Raw genomic sequence first — 23366 nt, forward strand, 5'->3', positions numbered from 1 at the left:
AATAGCGCTTGCTCTGTTTTCCACCCATCTGGAGGGAGTTTATCTGCGCAGATTCACAGCCATTGGAGAGAACCTTTCCGACTCCCCCTCCCTTGTCTCCATCAGCCTCTCTGTGTGCTGTCGCGGGAGAGGCAGGAATCGAGCCGGTCTCTCTCCGTCACTGCGTAAGGCTGGATGCTGCTGCTTGCATGCAGCACCCGTGGGGCAAGAGAGAGCGGTAAGCAAGAAAGGCTGCTCCACCTCCGCTTGCTGCAAATCTGCAACTCCAAACCAGTCTTTTAATGAACCGACAAGCCGAGCTCTTTGTACTGTGTGTGGTTTACTTGTAACGGTTTTTATTCTCTCAGACCTCAAGTGTGGCTTTATTCCCCAGATTTTCTAGGGTAACAAAGAAAAGCTAGACTGCGAAGCATCCCAGTGACATAGCTATTGCCTCATGAGTATTTTTAGTTGGGCACTGTGGACGCTGGATTTGAAACAGCTTCATTAGAGGAAAAAAACCCACCTCTGGGATGGCGGCTTACATGAGCCAGAGCGGAGCTGTCTTAAAGGGAAAGAAGAGAAGGGAGCTATTTTGTTTCGACGCATGAGGGAAGGAGAAAGGGATCTTCTGGCAGTTCCTGCAGCAAAGGGGCCGGAAAGGACAGGAGACTCTCACTGCCTGTGGAGTCAGTAAGCTCAGCGCCTTGTTGGCACACATAGCCCAGGAGAGTATTTCTCCTCCCGGGCAGTGTGGACATCGAAGAGTAAGCAGATGAATGTAGCTGCGGGTTGTAACTTCACAGTGAGATTTCTAATTTCACGCCCTGCAGACACCAGCATGGCCTGCCCTTCTTGGTATCCCTCGCCTTAGGCTACGCTGCCGCTCTCAGGAGACTTGCCAGGTCACCTCTCTCTCTCTGTTTCTCGCCCTTCTCTCCTGAGAGGGGGCTGGCTTATAATGTGTCTGGAATTAAAATGTCCTGGCAGTGCAGCAGGAAGTCAGTGATGCTGTGACTCCCTTTGGTGGCTGACAGCTTCCATTAACCGCCACCTCCAGTCCTTTGGCTCCAAAACCAGCCCTAGAGCATCTCCTTAGACTGGTGACAAGGACCCATCTGGCTGTTGGAGTCACGTATGCACATGTGTGTGTCCTGATAGGGACATGCTTTGTGCTAGTGTGAGGGGTGGCTGGATGTAGAGGCTGCTCTGAACCACAAGCCTGACACATCCCAGCAGGTCCACGTGGTGTAAAGGAGGGCTAGCATTCTCTTGCAATGGCAGAAGAGCCTAAAAAGGTTGAAAGACGTGTCTCTGGGCCATTGCACGTGCTGCTGAAGATCAGCCAGCCCCAGTGTTTCCTTGTCTGTGGCTTCATCCACCCGGACAGATCGTGCATCCACAGCACAGCCGGGCGGGTAGCTCGGATTTGGCAGCACACACAGTGCACAAGCCTGGCTGGCAGGACCATGGAGGCTGATTTGGGGACATGAACAATAAAGCAGGAAAATGCCTGAAATCACAGCTTTGCTCCCAGCTGGCCAGCTGCTTTTTGCGCTGGAGGATGGTGCCACCCCCTGGCTGTCTCACTGGTGACAGGCTGCATGTCCCACCCTGGGAAGGGCTGCGCTGGCTCCCTGGAGTGGTATGAAGCCTCCCTGGGCACCAGACCCCCCCAGACCCTGCAACCTACTGGGACCTGCCCCCCAGGGACACGCCACTGTCTGATAGCACAGAGGATACAGAAATCCTCGCTGTCAAGTGGCCACTTCTCAAACGCTGCTGAGACCCTCTAATCCCATCAACTTGGAGGAAAGAAGTGCCCACTTTGAACGAGGGTTTAACCCTCAGCCGACTCTGGTCTCTCTCCTTCCCAATCAAAGATTGAGAAAGCTCCAGTCTTTAAAGGGTATCTTAATAAAAAAGATAAATCCAAGTCTGGTATAAAAATCAGGGCAGCGAGGGCTAGAGGGTATTGGTCGTGGATGAGCGTTTGTATTTCTTCAGGTTCCCTCCCACGCTTGGTAGGTCTGCTAAAATTTAGTTCAGCTAACATTTATATTAACCAAATAAGTCCCTTTCACTGATTTTTTTTTTTTTTTGTTGCCCATGCTATCCCATTCCTATCCCCTGTGTATGAACAGATGATGACTTTGGGCTTTAAAAAAGCCAGACCAAAAGGATCTTATATGCTCCTTGGAGAAATGACATGCCTGTGCCTCCGCTGATATGCTCCCTGCCGTTAGCTGCCAGCGGGGCAGCTCGCCTCCTCGCTCTGCCAAATCAAACCCAGATGGGTGTATTGGTAAAACAAGCAGGAGGGAGCAGCAGCAGATCTCACTCCTGGTTTGCATACGTTCAGGCTGCACGGCAAGGGCTGACCTCATTAGCAGAGGGAAAAGGAGCATATTCAGCTCAGCAGCCAGTGAGGCATTTGTGAGCTACCAAGCCAGAAATTAAGGGAGGAAAGCCAAGATGAAGTGGCTCTCTAGGAGCTTCTCTGCCGTGCTACAGGTAATTCTCGACGGGTCACCTGGAAGACCTTTGGTAGGTGGGCCCCCACAGCCCCTGTCAGGCCAGTCCTTCTGCTGCAGTAGGAATATAAGCACTGCTTGCCACCAAAGGCATTTTAGCTAGTAGAAATGGGGTGGAAGAAAGCGAGCCACCTGCTTAATGCTGATATACACTGCAAATACAAAAGTGTGTTTTTCCCACAGTAGCATAGCTCTGAAAGAGCATCCAAAAGCAATCTGCAAGAAGAGGAGGTAGGCACACCCTTTCTATAGGTCTGTCTGTACATCCTGCGCAGGATTCGCCCGTTACGTGCCCAGTGAAGCACCACGTCAACCTACACACGTTCAGGTGCCTCATTTCCACGCGGGCAGCAGGTTTCCGTGCAAGGGCTGGTGATGTCCGGGCCCCTGCGGGCCGGCCCGGCCACGCACGTCCCAGGCGGTCCGGCCACGCAGCCCCACTCCTAGCTGAGCCACCGCTCCTCCGCGGCCACCCTGCCGCCCGCCGCGCCGGGCCGGGCAAGGGGCCCCTCGCTGCGCCCTGCCAGGCGAGCAGAGCTCGGATGGCTCTAGGTTGTGCTAGAAGGAGCCCAGACGGAGGAGGAAGGAGGGCAGCAGCTGGCTGTACCCCACAGACGGCGCAGCTGCACCAAAGCTGGAACGGCCACGGTCTGCGGACCGCGAAATGGCGGACAGCGAAGCACCGCCCCTTCGTTTGCATAACCGCGCCCCTATGTGCCCCTCCCGCTGACGTGCGTTAAGAGCGTGGCCGGCGGGCGCAGTCTCTATAGCAACGGCGCTGTTGCTGCGCGTCTTCTGGCTCGGTGGCTCGGCTCGGCCCGGCCCGGCCATGCTGGCCGACCAGGACCAGGAGGAGGATTTCCAGCGGTTCCTCCGTCGTGTGGACGACATCGGTAAGCGTGCCGCGGTGCTGGGGCGGAGCTGGCCGCCCTTGGCCAGGCGTGGAATGGCGCCGCCCGCGGGGAGGCGATGGCGGCGGCAGCGGGACATCCCCGTTTCCTTCCGAAAGGGTGTTCGGGGCTGTCTGGGAACGGGAGCGGGTAAAAGGAAGGCAAAAAAAAGAATGGGAAAGAAGAAAACTCCTGCTCCACCCCACCCCACCCCCTCGTTCCGAGTTTGCTCTGCGTGAGGTCTCTTCAGGAGCTCAGGTGCGGTGAGGTTTTGCGGGTGCCGCGGGCTGCTTTCTAAACCTGGGAATTTTTATAATGCAGAAGCGTTAAGTAGTTCTTGGAAATGAGATGAAGTTGTATTTGTAAATATTGTCATTTGTAAAGGCCATCCTGGTCACCAGTGTCTTCAAAGCATATGTCATCAGAGGCACAACGGAACTCCTGGTCCTTCCAGCGTCACTTGGAGTCCTGTGTGTATATCTTTTTTTTTTTTTCTGTTTTTAGCCAAGTTAGTGCAAGGCTTGAACTCCACAGACCCAGCTGTCCAGGAAAAAATCGTTGCTGAAACAGAGAAAAGACTCCATGATCAAGAAAATAACAAGGAGGAAGAAAGCAAGACTGTGGTGAATAGAACAGTCATCAACACACAAGCTTCTGTAAGAGGATTTTTTCCCTTTGAAGTTAAAGCTATGTGCAGTTTAGGTCTTTTAAATAATACTAATTCTCCTTCCTTGGCCAGGAGAAAAATCTTGAACAACGCTTACAAGTATGTTCTGAACATGACTTTATTTTTTCACTAGTCACCTTATTGGGAGGTACTTGATGTCTCTGTCTTAAAGACTACTAAGAACCCAGAATTGGCTATATCCGAGTTATTTATAAGCACTGAGTTGCCATAACTTGTTGCTTTTATCTGCGCTTCAGGAACTTGAGCAAAACCAGTTGAAGGCACAAGAATTTCTTGGTTAATTTCATTAGGCTTTGAGTCCTTCAGTAGGGTTTGGATTTCAGTCACATGCCTCGTTAAAGATACAAATGGAAGCTTTCTGGTAATGTAAAAAATAACTAAGTCCTTACCGTCCTGTGGTTAAGTGTCATTTTGATCTTCCCAGTATGTATCAATCTGGATATTTCAGAGGCCTTGTGGCTTTGAACAACTTAACTGAGTGTTCCTTTGTGGCTATGGGTTTTACCAAAATGTCTGTATGTGTACATGCATGTGCTGTGTTTCTCTTTTTTTAGGACAAGGCAAATGCAGAGGCAGTGAATGCAGGTAGGACAGTGCTCCCTCTAGTATTTAGCGTATTTTCAATCTGTTGTATCAGAGATGGAGTAAGGATTGCTGTTATTTCCTGCACGACCTAATTCAACTACTGCCACAGGCAAAACTAACTTGTCTAGTGATTTTAGTCAACATTCAGTCAGATCTAGGAACAGGCTCAAGGATCTTGCCAGTATGGCTGTATTTATTTGTAGGTAGGAAGCTTGTTGGTGTAGTTTGTTATCATATTCTGTTCTCTCATCTAAAAAGTTAGTTTCCTGAATTGAAAAGGAAACAGGTGTATCTCTAGAGATGAGATACTTTAAGGCAGGTATGCAAATCCTGAGTGGTAGCAGTCTTTATGCGTAATAGCTTGTCATTCATGTTCCAGTTTAATTGTTGAAATATCCCCTTAATATTTTCTTTGTAGAGAAATGACTCAGAGATACCTTAGAAATGACTTTTTTTTATCTGTAGATTGGCTTTAACAAAGCTTGCTCCTTTTTTCTCTTTTTGTCTTTAAAAAAAAAAAAAAAAAAAAACCAAACAAACAAACCCACACCAAACTGAAATGCCATCAACTCTCCTGGCTCAAAGATAGCTTTCTGGCAATTCTGGAAAAGGATGCAAAAGAACGAGCTAAACGAAGGAAGAGAAATGAACACTTAGCAAATGGTAATTGCTAAAGGCTTTTCTAGCTAATGTCTTCTCAAACTACTTAGGCTGATTTAAGAGGCTGTCGAGCTACTCCATTATTGCCATTCTTATGCACACTGAGACAGTGCTTCGGTTATCTGAGACACAGCATTGATTAGCTGTATATAACAGGGTTATATACTTGCAGAGTTTGCCACCCGTTCTTTTCCATACTATCCCCTTTATGATAAGGGTTTGGGAGGGAGGGAGTTTGAGTATTTGAGAGCTGGGCTGGGCAAAGAGAAATGCTCAGTTTTCCTGCGGAGAGAGAGATGGGGATCATGTGCACTGAATAGCTCAGAAGCCCCCTGCACATCATGGCTAATGAAGGCAGCTGCAGTGGAGCTGGACTGGAATTTTTGTGATTATTCCAACCGGAGAATATGGCCTCTGTTTCCTCGGTCACTATTTGGGGAAATAAAAAACAAATGTTAGTTTGAACGCCTGTATGTTCTTTTGCAGCTCTGAAAGAGAAGGGAAACGATGCCTTCAGGAAAGGAAACTATGGCATAGCCATTCAGAAGTACACTGAAGGTCTGGAAAAACTGAAAGACAAGCAGGAGCTTTACACAAACAGAGCACAGGTCAGCATGTGGAAATGAGCTACCACTAGACTGCTTTTAGTGTTACTTTGCCAGGATACAACCCAAAAAGGATTGTTCTATTATCGAAGTGAATTTCATAAAAGGTAACATACATTGCATTACAGAGGGGCTTAAAAAAGGGAGCAAGCAATTTTTCCTGGCTGTCCTCCACTACCAGGAATTAATGAGTTCTGTTTTGCTGCCGTATTATCAACAGTAAATTTTTACTGTGGGTAGAAGTTAACAGCGAGACAGTGCAGACTGAAGGTTTTAATCGTTTTACAAACTTAATGAGAGAGTTGTGTGAAGAAGATCATTAGAGGTGTAAATTCTTCCCTCTTGATCGATGAGTTTGAATCCCTGGGAGGCTTTTGTCCTGCTGTGGCTAGTCCTTCTTGAGAGAGCTTGTGTCTCCTCCGTCTTTGATGTGGCACAGGTTAACCCTTGCTCCCCCAGAATAAGTGGAAAAAAATCATAGATTTATTTAAACGCATTGTTGGTTTGTTTTTTTTTATTATTTTTTTTTAGGGATCAATTTTATAACTGTCGAATAACATTTGCTTTGCATTCTCCACTTGTCTTGTATAATCCATATGTGCGTATTGAATTTTGTTTTATTAAATTTATTCTAAATTACACACTCCAAGGAGATGGAAGACAAATTAGGAAGCAGCTGGTAATGGTCCCGCAAAATCAATGGCCAGGCAAATCAACAGTCTTTTTTTTTTTTTTTTTTTTTTTTAAATTAGCTAACGTTTATATAACAGTTAGTGGAAGTCGTTTGAAGTATTCCAATTCTTCTGCCTGGACTCTCTTGATTTTATTTCAGGCCTACCTGAAGATGCACGAGTATGAAAAAGCCATTGGTGACTGTGAATGGGCATTAAAGGTAACTTCAGGATTCTGTCTTTTATGATCAGCTCAAGCACTCCTGGAAGGCGGGTTTCTGTGTAACTGCTATATGGAGACAACTTGCTAATGGAACACAAAGAATGTAGTGGTGGTGCACAGAGCCCTGCATACTGAGTTAACTTGAGGGGTATAAAGCAGTTACTGTTTCAGTGCCGCCTGTGTGCAGAATCTTTCCTAGCTCTTCAGAGCTTTAAATTAAAAAGTTTGTTATAAGTGATAACAAGCTATTAACTGCATGTGATATCTTGCCCTTCCTTCTAAAAAGGGAAAGGGGATTCTCTAAGTTCACAAAGATCAGATCTGTTGGGAAAGGCAAAGATTATATAAAACGCTAAAGAGCTGAATCCAAATTCAGTTGTGTTACATCAGTGATGCTCGTGACCAGTGATGCCCACAATTAACAGGTTATTAATAATATTGGCAGCATCATTTAAGGAAATAAATATTTTTGAAACATAATTGAACTGGAATAGATCACCTAATCTCTTACTGTTGCCTCAATTTTTTTGGTTGTTTTTTTTTTATGCGCAGCTAATGAAAATTAGTGCTTATTTCATTCCTGGCAGAACTAATCAAAAGATGTACAGAAATTCTGTTGTTATAGAAGTTGTGTGGTTATAGACTTGTTGATGCAGGCCTTAACATTACCTAATTGTACGACAGTCTGTATTGCCAGAAGTGCAGTTTTCTGGGAAGGATATTAGCACTGGCTGCTTTTCACCTTGAACCAGACCAAAGCCTAAGTTCCTTGCATAGGGAAGGAAAGTTGGTATCTGGAGGTAATAATTCAGCATATAAACTTCAGATGCCTCTAGTATGAATACCCTCTTCTGTGCTTACAGTTACTTGTCAGCTATAACTACTAATCAGAAAGCTGGAAAAAATATTTAAAAGCTAAAATTTCTAAACACATAATTCCTTTTTTTAATACAGTGCAATGAAAAATGTATTAAAGCCTATTTTCTCATGGGGAAAGCTCACCTGGCACTTAAGCACTGCAGTGAGGTAAGTTGACTAAATGTTGTGGCCATGGGACCTTGTTTTGTTCGGCTTTTGACATGATGTTGTGGGTGAGGGGGAGAAATTTGTGATCTTAAGAACTGGACAAATGAAAGTATGTTGAGCCTTTAGACTTGAGAGAAATTTTCTGTGCTTTGCGAAGACTAATAATTCTAAAATTAAGTTTTCTTTCCACGTATTAGTAAATTACCTCGTATCCTTTAGAACAAAGTGTGGAAGGATGCTTCTGTGTTGCTGTGTCAATTTCTACTCTAATCAACCTCAAAAGAATGAGAGAATTTCCTGTTTGGTATACATGGTTTATCTGGTGAGAATTTGTCACCACTTGGCTGTCAGACACCAAGACAGCAAGTTTTACTCTGGTGCTCTGAGGCTTCATTCTAGACTGGGTGAGTGTTTGGGGAGTCTGCAAGGATTGTGTATATGCTGCAGAAAATCCTGTGTTTGGCGCTTCTGTTGAAGTGATTCAAGACTGATACTGGCAGTGTGTGCTCAGGGGAGTGGTAGTGTTGGAAGTGCCGTATTTCAGCTTGGGTAAGGATCAGAAGGAAGGAGCAGTGTCCTTGTCAGGTACTGCAGAGTCTTGTGATTGCAGTCTACTAGCAGGGACTACATTTCCTCCAAAGAGGCAATTGAGTAAAATGTATTTCATTTTTTTAATCCTAAATTGCTCTGTGCAGTGGGTGTTATTAAACTGTTGCTGCATATAACTGATGATGTCACCTGTGGATGAGAAAAATCTACGGAATGCAAGTTCAGTGAACTGTTAAGAGGCAAGATGCTAGTGAGAATGGTATCTGCTCCCCCAAGATCTCAGTGAAATGCACATCAAACAAAAGGTTTAATTCCGCATTTCACGTGCGAAACCCTAATGGAAGCAATAAATACTGTTAAAATAGTGGAATATCCTATTAACAAATATTTTAGCTGGAAATAAACTGCCAGATATTTTAGTACAATCCTGACCCTTCATCTTCAAAAAGAGCCTGAAGAGGAGAGCAGACAAGCTCAAAAGTGTTTCTGATCCTGTCAGAAATTACTCCAATGGAAATAACTGTAGAGTGTGGACAGTAAAAGTCTACATGAAGTCCCCCTTGAGGGGTTCTTGGAAGTCCCCCTTGAGGGGTTCTTGGCAGCTTGATCTGTGAAGACGGTTCTTCCCTGTTGCAAGCTAGGTGATCAGTTTAATTCTGAGCATATGCTTAAGATACACAAAATGCACAAACAGAAGATGAAGATACAAAATGCACAAGTCTGATCACTGGTGATAGTTACAGTTCCTGCAGTTCTAATGCTATGCTTTTTTTTTTTTTTTCTCACTGGAACTGTGCTTTTTTAGTTCCTACCAGTACATTCCTAGGTTTGTACTTGAAATTTTCCGTTTAATTTGAAATAGCAGGCAGATGTAGGAACTGAGAATAATATTCAACTTGCACTTTTAATTATGAAAGCTTTGACTTGTGTGTCTCCATAATTATTGTTTTTTCACACTGTGGTCCGAGAACTTTTGAGCTTAAACTGGATGACTCTGACTAGGATATAATTTTTATCATCTTCACGTTTTTATTTTAAGTTGAGGGCCTAATTCTTTTCTCTTTCAAGTCCAGGCAGTGTTACGAGAAGATCTTAGAAATCGATCCCCAAAAGGAGAGCCTATTTAAAGGTAAGACATGAAAATTTTTACGCTTTTTTCCCTTGTTTTCTGATCACGATGGAACTTAATGGACACCAATCTTCTGCTCTTCAGAACTGTTGATGGAGTTCTTTTCATGTAGCTGTTGTTTCTGATTGTTTCTTCTTGAAGCTTTGTTTCACTCACCGGAGCCGTGGCTCATTCTGTATGTCTGTATGTATAAGGTGGTGCGCACTCCCTGTCATGAAGTTTGCCTCATTTTTCTACTTGACACTTGACCGAATCAAAACATTTAACTGGCATGCTTTGTTTTCTTTTGATTTCCAAGATTGTTTGAACGAGGTAAACTTGGAGGAAAAAAGAATGAAAGATGAAGAGAGAGCAATGAAGGAACTTCAGTCTGGAAAGCTTGCCGCTCTGTCCATAAAAGAACTGCTGCAGAAACTTGACAGGCCTGACCAGAATATCCTCTACTATACAGGAGGGATCAGACTTTTGACAGGAGCCATGAAAGATTGTAAGTATTTGATGCAGAGGTGGTTGATCGTGGGAGATGTAATCCAAGTAGATGAATACAAGTGGAGTAGTTTTTAAAGGAACAGAAAAATTATTCCTATATTTAAAACAGAAAATCAGCAAGGTTTGATATGTCAAAATCTATGACCAGTAGATTTTTACATGCACTTTTTTAGAACTAGAGCGATGTTATAGCTGAGCTGTTAAGACTTCTTACAGATTTGGTCTCTTAAGAAGTGTTTCATTGATTTTGAAATATTTGTGATTCTCTGTTAAAGCATATTGATTTGCAAAGCTGGTCTCATGTTTCAGTCTTCTTAAAAAGCCTTTAACTTGAAATCAACTGTTCTTTACAGCACCAGGCATGAATTAGAGTGGTTTTCAGCTTCAAAGCTGTTTCTACTTCAAATAGCATTCTTGGAGTTTTTCCCCTCTTTTAACAACATTCTTTCCCCAAAGCTGTTGATGCAGTGACCTTCTCTTTTAACACTGTGTTATAGGAGAGCAGAAGTCTGCCTTCACAATGATACATCAGCCAGGTGTATCATAGAGCTGATTTGTTTCTCTCTGAACTTTTCAGGCACTGAGCGAACTTTATTTAGAACAAACAATGGGTTCAGTATCCTCAAAGACAACGAGGTTGTAAGACGGTAAGAGCTCTCCAAAGGAAAACAGTAGGGTGTTAACGGCATGAGGAAATGAAAATATTGTTTTCAAGAAAGACAATCACCTCTTGAAATGCAGATGAAATGATCAAAAGATAATGTAATAACAGATTTTAATGTCTGAATGGTCTGACATATCTGATTTCTGTACAAACAGTGCTCTCGTAGATGCAATGAACAGAATGAGTGCATTTCTGCTTCTGTCTCCTATTTCTGTACAGTTATCCTATCTCTCATGGTGAAAGCAGGTCTGCAAAAAAACTTGATATAAAGAACATCTGAAAGCACTTAGTTGCTTTAAATATACCTGGCTAAACTCCTTGATGCTATTAATTGCCATTGGTAAATATTTGGCCATATAGTTCTTTAATATAACCTGCAAAACTCTTCTCTCTATTTTCTGCTGTTTTATTTTCTTCGCTGCCATTCTATTGCATTTCAGTAATCTAGAAACAAATCCGATTAATATTTATCTGTATTGCTTTATAAACTTTGTCTTTAGAGGGATTTCTTGTCTGAATGTGTATTTATCAGGTTCAGACACATAATGGAAACAAGTAAAACGTCCAAAAGATGCAGTTTGAAAATTTTGCACAATTGGGTTGGTTCAGAACAGTGTGATGTGGTTGAACAGGGCAGGAGAGCTAATCTTTAAGATTGTCAATGGGACTGCAGCACAGCAACTTCTTCAGGGTTCATCAGTATTTTGGGTGTTGGCTGTAAATCGACTTAAGAGATGAAGCACTTCCAAATTTGCATGAAGTTGTTATGCCCTGGCTATTCACAACTATTTAAGTGCAGAACTGAATTTATCACCTGTATTGTAATACTGTGTGTAATGCTTGTATAGGGTCTGTGTGTGTTTAGGGCAGAGTGGAGCTAGTAGATCACAAATCTGGTCTTGGAGGAGATCCTCTGGAAAACAAGTCTGATAGTCCTAAAAACATTTAACCAATGACCTGGGTTTAGAGCTTAAGTGTTCATGTGGCAGATCCTCATCTCTGCGGGGCTTCACGGATTTCCCTAGCCAAGGAGCTAATTGTTTGATCTGTCCTTTGCTCTTTTTACAAACTAAAATTTCTAATTTAGGGGCTTCTGTGCAGAGAGAAAAAACACTGCTGAAGTGGACCTGTCAGTTTCTCTTCTCTTCCTTTGGCAAGCTGTCTGCACTGGGAATGGTAAAACTATGTAATCAACATTAATCATTGTTAATCTGCTGTTAATATGGCACTTACTGTGTCTCAAACTGTTTTTTGGAATGACCATCACTTTCCCAGAGCACTTGGGTCTAGACCTTATTGTAAACCAAGTTTTACAGGTCAAATGCAAGCGTTGGAGGTATACTGCTAGCAGCAATCACAATTTTGGCAGTTCTGTGCATCATGAGATGAAATTGCCGGTCTATTTCTGTGAGCATTTTAAACCTACTGAAGGAGTGGAAAGTAAATTCTCTGTGATTGTTGCTGCTGTTAAGATAATATCACTTGTATCTTTTTGTCTTTTTTTTTAAGCGGTTATAGCAGCAAAAAGCAGAGTTTTATGGAAGCACCATTAGAGAAGGCCGAATGCCTTTAGCATTCGGTCAGTAGTCATTGGGCAGGCAGCCCTTGTCTCAGTTTCTGGAAAGTATACACCTAGATGAGAAATGGGGGGTGGTGGTGGTGGGTGGGGAAGTGGTACAGAGTGCCACACAAGGAGAATACGGAATGCTTGGTGACAGTGTCTGTGTTGACTTGTGTATCACAGGATCCAGCTGATGCCCAAGAGACTATTCATGCTGCAAGGCGAGGGAAAAACCTGCTTTATATGCCGCCTATAGGTAGTTAGCAGTGAATACAGATAATGTGCAGGCTTGTGTAGCCGCACGAGAAGCGAGGCGCAGGTTGCTCAGGTGGTGTCTAGCAGAGCAACCACACCCCAGCATGCCACCTGCATCAGGGAAATCCAGGTTAAATATCACCCTCAGAAAAGGGGGAAAGGATTATTTTGAACCTGGAACTCTTCACCCATCTCATCGGCACCTCAGCCCCACCGGTGCGTTTACCAGCACAGCACCAAGGGTGACGAACTGTAGCAAGGTCTTAAACTTGTTTGTGCCTGGCAGGGCAGTGTGCTATTGTGCCTGAACAGCCTGGACCCTAGCAGTTTGCAGGCAGCTGATGAAGTGGGAATTGCTTCATGCTCATTTTTCTGGTGTCTGTTTGCTTGAACAAATGTTTGGTGCCTGAGGAACTAGTGTGTTGCTAGTGAGAGCGGGAATTCAAACACCAGTGAATGTGTTGAACTAATGGAGCTGAGGGAAGATCAGTGGGTGTTCTGCCTGACTATTGCTCTGCAGCAGTATTAGGCAAGATGAACACATCAGAGTGAATGGGCACATCAGTGGATGAAATAAAGACATAAACTTCTTAATTTAGCACTTAGAGGGGGAAAAAAGTAGTAAAAGTAGAATCTAAAAAGTAAGTATAAGAGTAATGCGGATGCCATTGTGGGTGACGTGGCTTTTAAATCTTTACTTTTTTCAGAAGAAAATCAGCGTCTTCTATTGACTTACCCTGATGTGAATGCACAGCTGCCAAAACTGCTTTCTTCTGGGGTACCGGAGATCCAAAAGGAGACATTAGCACTGATCTCTCTTTACTCAGAGAATGAGAATGGGAGGAGACTGTTGGTCAGGCACCAGGACCTAACCAAGTAATAAATGCTACTACACCTCAGACAAATTTCCGTAATGCCTGGGTTCACAGATGTTCAAAACTTACTGCACTAGCACCATGGTGACAGGCTTTCTGAAAGGAACATAATGGCATTGACACTTCTCAGTTGAGGGATAGGTAGGCCCAGTTAAGCAGAGGTAAAAGGTAGGTGTGTGGGGAAAAAACTTCAGTAAACTTTGTATCTGAAGAAGTCTGTGAAACTAAGTAGAAAGGGCTTATTCTTGAGGATGTTCACGTAATTTTGAGGTATGGTTACCTTATTTTTTTAAACCATTAAGTGCGTGTTTGTCTAGCACTCAATTAGATGCTTACACTATTGTCTATTAATAGCTCATCATTTCAAGCTGCAACTCTCTCCTCTTTTGATAATTGGTAGTTATGATTAGTCAGTGTTGCCATGACTCGCTGAGTGGGGAATGAAACAACAGTCTATTACCTTTAGAAGGAAATAGCAGGACAATAGGATAGAGTTAAGCAGAGGAGAAATTTTAATTTACTAGTTTGCACTACATGGTTTGAAGTAGCAGATGAACAGAAAAGATTATCCAGCACTTCTACACTGTTCACCGTATGATATACAACATTAACCCAGAGACCTTTTTCCTTGGAAGAAAGGTTAAAGAAATGAGCCACATCTGAGAGCATGCTTAAAAAAGGCACATAATATTACTGTGGCTTTGAAATATCAGGAGCCTAAAAAAAAAAATCTTCTGTCAACTTCTGAAAGAGATCCTGGGCCTGATTGCGTGAGAGGAGTTAGGATGTTCAGAAGGTAAAGTCGCAGATATTGATATTCTTAGCATTTGGGCTCGCCATCAAAAAGACATGAGACTATAAGTTCTTTTACTGTGCTACGAAGTTGGAGATGAGAATTTCAGCTCAGTAGAGGGGCAGGTGGAAACCTCTGCACATGTCTTCAGATGTACTCATTGTTCGGCAGAGCTTATGGGTTCACAATCTGAAGTCCTGTGAACTGTATGCAGTTCAAATCTCCCACAGCTGCAAGCGCGTGCTATTCCAAAAGCTCAAAAGGTGAATGGTATGGTGCTCTTTTTGTGCAGCCAGGAGATGAATTTTTCTTTGCTACTATAAAGCTTTTTAGTTAAACCCCTCCAATGACTGTTGGGTTTGCTCAACGTGTCCTTTTAAGCTATGCAAGCATCAACACTGACTTTCCCTGCAGGCCTTTGCAGTCTGCTGAAGCTGTTCGGTACCGGGCTGTGCTGATGGTGTTCTCGGTCTTGACTGTTGCATTCTACTTGTCTGTCTCTTAAGATGTTTGCCAGCAGCAAAGCAGCTTAGTTTCAAATGTCTGTGAAACTTACATGCTGATGAAACGTTCTAATGCTGACAGAAATTGTTAAATGGGTCAAAATCATTCTACTTGTGCAAAGAGGGACAATATTTTGAGAGAATCTAGTGCCAAAATGTTGTTCTAATGGCACTTAGGTGACAGAGTATGGTTGGAGGGCCTAGTATATCCATCTTGGTCAGAACTCTACTGAACACAAAGGAGTCTAAGATCATAAATTGTATTGGTGCAAGTAAAATACAATTTTGATCTCTAATAATTAAACCAAAGCTGACATAATTTATTTTTTTTAATAACAGATGGCTGCAGATTTTGATGACCTTTGTGAACAGCAGTGATGCCAGGGCTAGCAGTGCCATGAACATACTATCTGATTTAAGTGAAGAGGAAAGGTAACTTGCATTTCTTCGTTCATTTTTATAAAGTTGTGCTTTGAATTGTACTATATAAGCTAGTGATAGAGGCTCTTGGTCTTCTTTGCTGTGAGGGTACATTGCTGACTGATGTTTACCTTGTCTCTATGTTGCTATTGTGTTGCCTTTATCTGTGACTAAAGCTGTAAGTGTCTAAATATGGCTTGCTTTATCCCCCAACAGGTTCAAAATCCAGTCTCGTGTCCTGCTTTCCACAGATGTTCTACCTTTATTCACCCAGTTGCTGGTATGAAAGATCTAAATTTTTGTATTTCTGATTTACTTTTGTGTAACATGTCTTATGAACATGACTCTTTCCAGTTTTACAGCCAGTTGTTCCTAGACAGAACCCCTCTGTGGTAGAACTACAGTAGTTACTGTGTCTCTAGTTCTGTAGGCGTAAGAAATAGAGTTTTGTCGTATGCTTTCCTCAGGAAAACGTTCTCAGTTTCCAGTACTTAGTGCTTTGTTTCTGCACATTGCTAGTTTTATATTCAGTAAAAACTCTGGACGTGGTTGCAGGTTCCCATTGGTAATCTGTCAGGCCAAGATTTCACCCTCAGCTTTGTTATACTCTTCTTATGTGACTTTACTCCACTGTCACCAACTGGTTGTATCTTGGATAGTGGCTTTTTCTTTCTTTCTAATCTGAGAGATCAGAGTGAAGAGATGACATTAGGTCACAAGGTAAAGATGGTTAGCGGTTCAAATCCCTTTCCTGGTTACCGTTTATATAAACTGCAAGCTTACAATACTGTTGGTACAGAAACCTGGCCTCAGGAAGAGGGAAGATGATAGGGAATATCGGTTTTGTTGCAGAATGGCGGATATAGCTGGAAAGTAAAATGCTTCCACTTCTCCAAATAAGCATCAAGACAATGCAATAATTACAGCATTTTTACATTGCTTGTTGCTGTCTCATTTGAATATACCTTGCTGGAATTACAGCTGCAGTAGAGGCTGTTCTGTTCTGTAACTTACGTGACAGCAGGAAGTACTGGCAGTCTGAGCTTAGGGACCACAGATTCCAGTCACTTTTTCCCGAGACTCTTTGAAATGTCATCAGGAGATTCATTGTGAAAATGACGGTGACTAGCAAACTTTGGACAATTGGGATTTAACAGAGGTGAGAGAGATTCTGGAATCCCATTTTCTATTGCCAGAGGGATAGGAACACCTATTTGTTATTTCCTTGTTATTTGTTCTTAATTTGTTATTCCACTCTTCTGTTTTTAGACCTCTGCCAAGCTGGTGAACCAGCCAGCCCTTGCCCGTTGCATTGGCATCATGGGGAATCTGTGTGCGGATGTAGCCATTCGAATGCAGATGGCTGAGTGCAAAGAGTGCTGGCAGGCCTGCTTACAGCTTGTGGTAAAGAAACTTGACTCCATAGAATAGTGTTTTCAGCCCTGTCTCCTGTGGAGATGGGACTTGGGTGATCTTGTCTGTCTGCCTCCACTAATAGCTCTGAGCCCTTGACTGAGATCTTTCAAATCTGGTAGTTGGATAAAGATCTCAAAGCGGTCCATTGTCCACGTAAGTTGCGGGTCAATACGTGGGTGGGGCAGAGCGAGTGGTCCCTTATTGCAAGTGTCTCCTTTCAGGGTGAGGAAGCAGTATGAACTCAGTCCTCAGAAACTAAAGATTTCAGAGAGTAGGAAAGGATCTTGTTAAGTGCCTAAGCATCAGAAGTGTGGAGTGTGCAGTTTTAGATACCAAAGTGAAACAAACACAAGAACGAATCTGTATCAAAAAGGTATCGTTAGCTCTGGTGCTCACAGGACATTTTCTTCCTTCTGAGTTCATGGTGCTTCAGGGTTCCCCTGGTGCACCATGTAAGTAAGCACACGGAAGACTGAGAAATTGAATGTTATGAACCTCTGAATCAATTGCACTCTTCTCTCCTTTGTACACAGGATGAATGCTTTGATGTCAGCACACCCAAATACCAGGAGTGTGTGTTTGCAGTGCTGGGTCTAATGATGAACTTACTGCTTGAATCAAACGTGATCATCCAGGTATACAAGATCTGTGAATGTTGCTTGGTTGGGTTCTTCTTATAGTGGCTTCCTTAGACATTCAGAATGGCTTGAGCAGTTAGAGCATCCTCCTTCCTTGTCACTGTAAATGGGCCTAATACAAGTCACTGAAGTTATACCAGAACATCCAAACAGAACAGGTGAGGCAATGACCGTGGAATATTGTGAACCTTCCGGTCTGTACAGGGAAAAGGAGCTTGACTGCATTAGATGGATTTGGAGCCCTCTTTCACATCAAGCATGCTGAAGCACTTTAAGGCTGCCAACCTTGGGTTTTGCTGGTGTTCAGTTAATTTTTAACTTTTATTGGTGTTTAAGGTTATCATTAAGAGTACTTGACAATTTAAGTAAGCTAAAGATTGAAAAAAAAATTACAAAATTTTGTCCTCTACCACCACCACCCATATACAGATATTTATGAGAAAAACAAAGTGTAAAGCACATATAGTACCTTTCTGTAGCAGCATAAATGTTTTGTTTGGCATCAGTCTACAATTATGGGATATTCTTAGATGCTTGGCACATTCCAAAAAAATTATTTAAAACTAAAGATTCCATCAAGAAAGAATTTCTGAAGTTACATCTGGGTGCCATAATGTTAGTAACTTACTGCCATGTGTGCCCTGATATCCAGTGGATTCTTTGTTGTACTTTGTCTATTAACCCATTTCGGCTCTAAGTCTTCCCAGCAATCAGCTGGACCTGAGTTTTTCACACTTGTTTCAGCACTTCGCTGTGGACATAAGTGGCAGGTGCATGTCTCTCCTCCGGGAAAAGGATGGAAGGATTGTGACGGTAAGTGGGATATCTAGGGGCTAATGAAAGATTCTGTTAGCTGACCTGACCTGAACACTTCGGTGCAAACTGCTGCCCTGTGCAAGTCTGTACGTTAGGCTTTGAAGCTTACAACGTTCATAATTATTAGTAGTAAAGAAATAACATAACAGTTAGATTATTCAGGCTTTTATATTGATTGTTGCAAGAGGTTCTCAGTGTTCTCTTGAAATCTACTTAATAGAAGCTCTTACAAATCATTTCATCCTTAGGATGGTTTTCAATATAAAACTCTTAAATCAATTTAGGAACAAAGGAGCAAGAAAAATTTGGATGTTTAGCAGCTGTTTCTTTTTACAGTTCTTGTAAGCGAATCATACCTAGGAGATTGTACTCCTATTAATGGTGTGTAACTCCCACAGATAGCAGTTACTCAAGGCAAATGGATAGGAGCAGATGTGGACTCAAAGTCCGTTCACCTCTCTGAACTCACAGGAATTGTTCTGGTCTGTTTTACTTGACTCAATACCAGCAGTGCTGGGCTGGTTTCTACTAGGGATTTATTTCGATAAATAAACATACAGGGAGTTGTCCTGATCTCAGTTTGGTCTTACTTCTCTCTACACTGAGCCTTTAGAAGCTGTGCTGAGTTCAGTTTCCAGTAAGCAATAAAAAAGCCGTGTCCTAAAGATGTTCTTTGATATATTTCTAAAATTTTCTCCTTTTATCACTTTAATTACTTTGGTTTTATTCTGCCATGTACAAAACCAAAATAATTTGAAAGCCCCTTTAAAGTTGTCGGGACAAATAAACTTTCCTTTTTCCTCTCTCACTGTTTTCTACTTAGAGAGCCATTGGAGTGCTAAGTCGCATCCTGCCAGCATCCTCCTCAGCGGTAGAAGAAGTAGTGAAAGGAGGGGTGGTGAAGAAAATGATCAAATTCTTGAAAGTAAATTAGTTTAACAAAACTCACGTTATTTCTGCTTGTATTGTCACTCTGGCTGCACGTGTCCGCATCTGCGTTGTCCATTGTAACAGTGCTCATAAGTTTCATTTTAAGCTAGGTGGCCAGTTTGGAGACTAGACTGCCGCCTTAGTCTGGTTCATAGCCCATATTTTTCAGTCATTCCCATGTGAGCCAGATGCCTGTGCACAGCTCTACTTGCAGAGACCTGCAAATTCAAGATTCCACTACTGCAGGCCCAGTTGGAGGGTTAAAGCATAACATTGGTGCGATCTAATTCGGACCACTGAAAAGCAATGGAGCCCTTTCCACTGATTATGAGCGAGTGCTGAATCAAGCTTGGGAGTAATTTTTCCCTAAATATATGCATATGTTAGCAAACCAGTGTCTACAGATTGTGTATCGATGTATCTAGCAGAATGTGTATCCACCCAGCCTGCTGCATATTCTACTGATTTGCTATGATGCAGATAAAACTAGTCTAGGAAAAGGTTGTGGCACTCAGCTGGGCTCTTGTAAGTAGCAAGCATCAGAGGAGTTAATAGTTTGAAAGGAATTGGGCTCCAGAGATTCAGGGAATTTTGTATGTTCATTGGTGGCAGGAAAGAGATGGTTCTTGTGTCAGTTTCAGCCTCTGTTTATCTGGAGAGATACACTCTACAAAGGTCTTAGTTTAGTATTTGAGCTTAGGCATAAGAAATTCCTAACTATCTCCACGGTACCCTAAACTATTCTGTAACCTTGAGTAAGTTGGGGTATGAACCACGTGTTTGTTAGTGTATGCTTTATTCTAATCAAATCTAGGCTGGAGGACAGATCACATCCAATTATGGTATAAAGACCCTTTCCATCTGCACCAGAAGTAATAGAGAAGCTCAAGAAGATCTAGTGAAGTCAGATAAAAGTAAGTGACAACTTCACTACGTAGAGACTGAATGCAGAGATGTAATCTCAGTATTGTCCAGTTACTTTCTTCCAGTCTGGAACAGAACTGAACACTAGATTTTACTCTTGCAAGGCTTTAGCTGTGTTTTCTGAGTAATGTGCCCTTTTACCTCTTGAAATAGTGTTTAATGAGCCTTAGCTCTCTGCGTGGATGGAAACGGGCACATAAGATAATGACCCTGAGTTAGAGAAATTGCAGTTGAGGAAAATGGCTTGATATGCTTTTTCAGCGCCAGAAGTGTGTGTGTTTTGGAAAAAGTGCTTATAAACTGTAACTGAATTAGGTTGTATTTCCTGAAATTAGTGGCTAAAATAACAAACTTCAGTTAGACATCTGATTTCCAGAGGCCAAGGCTGTTTATATTTTCCTTCAATTTACATGTGGATATTTGGCCTGGGATTAAACGGAAATAGGTGTGGAGACAGAGTCATGATATCAGAGCAGGTGTCTTAGGGTATTTTTGAGTATATTTGCTCAAGTCATGTGGTACAATACTACTTAGATTGCTTTAAATTCAGGTTCAATTAATGCTAATGTAACTACAACAGAGAATACTTAAGTGTTATCTAAATGGTTGAACCTGTCAAGAAACTGTCAGCTTGTGTAGTTCAGCTTGAACCCTAAGGATTTCCACTCATTAAAAGGCTTTCAGAGCATCATCTTCCTTTTGTACACCCCATATTAGTTTCACTGTCATCTGTAGATAAAACTTTCATTTCCTCAAATCGGCAAGAGCACTTCCGTCTCATTCTTTCCAGCAAAGCTGTGTGTATTAATCCTGTGAAAAGTCACTGATTCTTATTTTTGTTGTCTCCATTTGCCAGCAGATGCCAGCAAGAGCTATACAACTGTAGGTTACAGAAGTAGATGAGCTGAGCTGCTTTATGTTAGCTAAGGATATATAGAAAGGGGTTTTATGTTCCTTTTTTCAGCTATTCTTTCCAGAACAGCATTTCTGTCTTAACACGTTTAGCTTGGTGCTGCAAGTGCTCTGCTCTGTGCTTGCCACGCTTGTTTGGTGGGGTGAGACACCAGTGCAAGATCCTGCAAGCAGCAAAGGTGGCATGTTCAATTTCAGAGAACTATAAACAAATGCAGAAACACAAGCTCCATGCTAGAGAACCTCTTAGAGTGTAGATTCAGTTCCGTGAGAAAGACATCTAGGCAGGTGAAGCTGAGACAGCATCCCAGATCCTGAACCTTGCTATGAAATTCCTTTGCTTCTCCCGGTTTTCTAGAAAAATGCCACACACGGAACAGTGCTCGCTCTCTAGGAGTTTAGGTCAAGACAGGAGAAAATATCATTGCTGTTTGAACAAATCCATGCACAAATATACAATTAATCTCTCCTTCTCCCAGACTTCAGTGTGCTGCTGAAGCTCTTGGAGTCGGAGAATGAAATGACTGTGGGAAACGCTGCTTTTTGCCTTGGCCAGTGCCTTGTAGTTCCTGGAGCAGCAACGTCCTTACTGAATTCCAATGTTGTGATGATTTTGTTGAAACATGCTGGTGGCAACGCTACAAGAGTTTCAGTGCAGGAGAATGCAGCAATTGCCCTGGGGAAGCTTTGCGTCGCTGAACCAAGGTATTGTAAAGGCAACTGTTGTTGTCTGGCACTGTCTGGTTGTTATTAGGTGATAATTCTTGGAAAAACAGACTAGTGTAAGTCAATTCTATTCATAGAGCAAGCAGGTATGGGGCAGATGATTAGTTTGACTTACATAAACAGTCTGATTTATATAAGCACCCCAGGAATCTATCACCCTTCCTCCAACTAGAATTCCCACTTGTGGTACTGTCCCCACAGTTCTGCTTTAGGGTTCCTGCGTTGTTATTTGGCTCTTAACATGTTTCAAGGAGTTCATTTTGCATTGCTTTCTGATGTTACCTGGGCTGGAAGAAGGAAGGAGGAGGAGTGGTATTATAAGCTAGTAGAGGTCAGAGCAATAATGAGAGCAAAACAAAAGTATAAATGTCAGCAAAGAATGTCTGCTGCCGCCTGCCAAGAGCACGCCAAGCTCCATCTAGCTGAAAACTGTCAGCTGGGTCTTGAACCGCATTCCAGACAGAGGAACTGAGATCAACTTGTTAATATACATACTGAACTACTGCAGAAAGCGAGGGATAATGCTTAGGTTCCAAAAGGTTAAGTATCTTGTTTCTGCTTGGGTATCCCAAATAAGCAATAGGGAAGATATCTGTTCTGAGATTTGCCAAACACTTGAGAGATATAAAAGGGAAACACCTTATTTTCTTTGTTATGTTAATTTGAAATGTCACCTATTGGAACAATTGCCAAGTGTTATTTAGAACTTTAATTTTCCGGTTTTGGGAGAATAATAATCAAGAAACTCTGTTTCTCATGCTACTTAAAACTTTTGTTGTTAGTCATCTTATATTCCCTCATAGCAACTTTTCTGTCATCTTTTCAGGCATATTGTTCAACTGCGGAAACTGAATGGACTGGCCATCCTGAACTCCTCTGTGAAATACGTGCATAGCATCTGAAGTCTTTGAGAGCTTTGAAACGTGCTGTTAATAGCACTTGCTGTTGAGTATTTTCTGCTTTTCTTTAATAGAACTAACTCAAAGAACATGACCTTTTCAATCCCTTTTCAAAGTGTTTGTGGGTCCTTCATATAAGCCAGTGAAACAATATCGATAAATATAAGTATCAGGAGAAAGAAGCTAACCTACTATCTAGGCTAACAACTAAAATAACAACTTGTAATAAGTTTGAGTTTACTTTAATAAATGATGTTGTACTTTCTTACTGGCAAGTTCTGTGCTGGTTAATCATTGACCAATGGCTTGTCTAGTCTGCTTTCCCGTTTGGGTCTGGCACCCAGCGTATTAGAAAAAAAATACAAATAAATTGTCAGCTGGGACTTTGAAGAATCCTTTTTTTGCCCCCATACCCTGTCCTCTGGTGGCTAGATGATGATTCAGTATCTCATGTGTGATACCACCTCACGGTTTGCTTAAATCATAAACCTCATACTTACCTGCTTAAATATGTTTCTCTTAATTTCACCAAGAGCTGAGTCTTCGTGATAACTTACGACAAAGAGGTTTGTGTATGAATTATGGGCTATTTATTTTAGTAGTGTTACTATCTTTTTAAATTTAGTAGGATCCGTTTGTCATTTACTCTTTGTGGAGTAAGAACAGTAGTTGACCTTCCTGATCTTAAGTACTTTCTCAAAGCCTAGAATCAAGGCAAAGCACTAGGAATGCACATGAATCATCTTTGAAGAAAAAAAAAAACACCACAGTTTTAGTTGGTGTTCAAGATGCTTCTGGAAAGCATATATATTGAGGACTGGTGGTGGTGCTAACAGAACAGCAGCTATAGTACTGCTGGTGGAAGCCTGTCAAATTTAAGGAATAGTCTCTTCAAAAATAAATAGATGCACATAGATAGAAATCTATATTAAAAGCTTATAGAACTTAGGCTAGACAAGGACTTTGGCCATAAATACGATACTTCTTTTTTGCCTTGGTTTTGACC

The 23366-nt window shown here is 42.2% G+C and overlaps 1 protein-coding gene across 1 annotated transcript; it reads left to right on the forward strand.

Moving 5' to 3' along the window:
• Nucleotides 1-3342: 3342 nt before the first annotated feature.
• TTC12 (tetratricopeptide repeat domain 12) lies at nucleotides 3343-22553 on the forward strand (the record flags this gene model as incomplete). The annotated part of the gene is made up of 21 exons (XM_082493750.1): nucleotides 3343-3406; nucleotides 3908-4059; nucleotides 4646-4676; nucleotides 5262-5339; nucleotides 5823-5944; nucleotides 6774-6833; nucleotides 7790-7861; nucleotides 9479-9539; nucleotides 9838-10026; nucleotides 10606-10675; nucleotides 11780-11868; nucleotides 13216-13384; nucleotides 15019-15111; nucleotides 15316-15379; nucleotides 16369-16503; nucleotides 17049-17150; nucleotides 17898-17966; nucleotides 18793-18894; nucleotides 19714-19813; nucleotides 21215-21440; nucleotides 22288-22553. The coding sequence occupies 21 exons, from the start codon at nucleotides 3343-3345 to the stop codon at nucleotides 22361-22363; spliced, it is 2124 nt and encodes a 707-aa protein (XP_082349876.1). The 3' UTR covers nucleotides 22364-22553.
• Nucleotides 22554-23366: the final 813 nt, after the last annotated feature.

Source organism: Vanellus vanellus (genome assembly GCF_965231255.1).
Source record: "Vanellus vanellus genome assembly, chromosome: 21".
Taxonomy (NCBI): Eukaryota; Metazoa; Chordata; class Aves; order Charadriiformes; family Charadriidae; genus Vanellus; species Vanellus vanellus.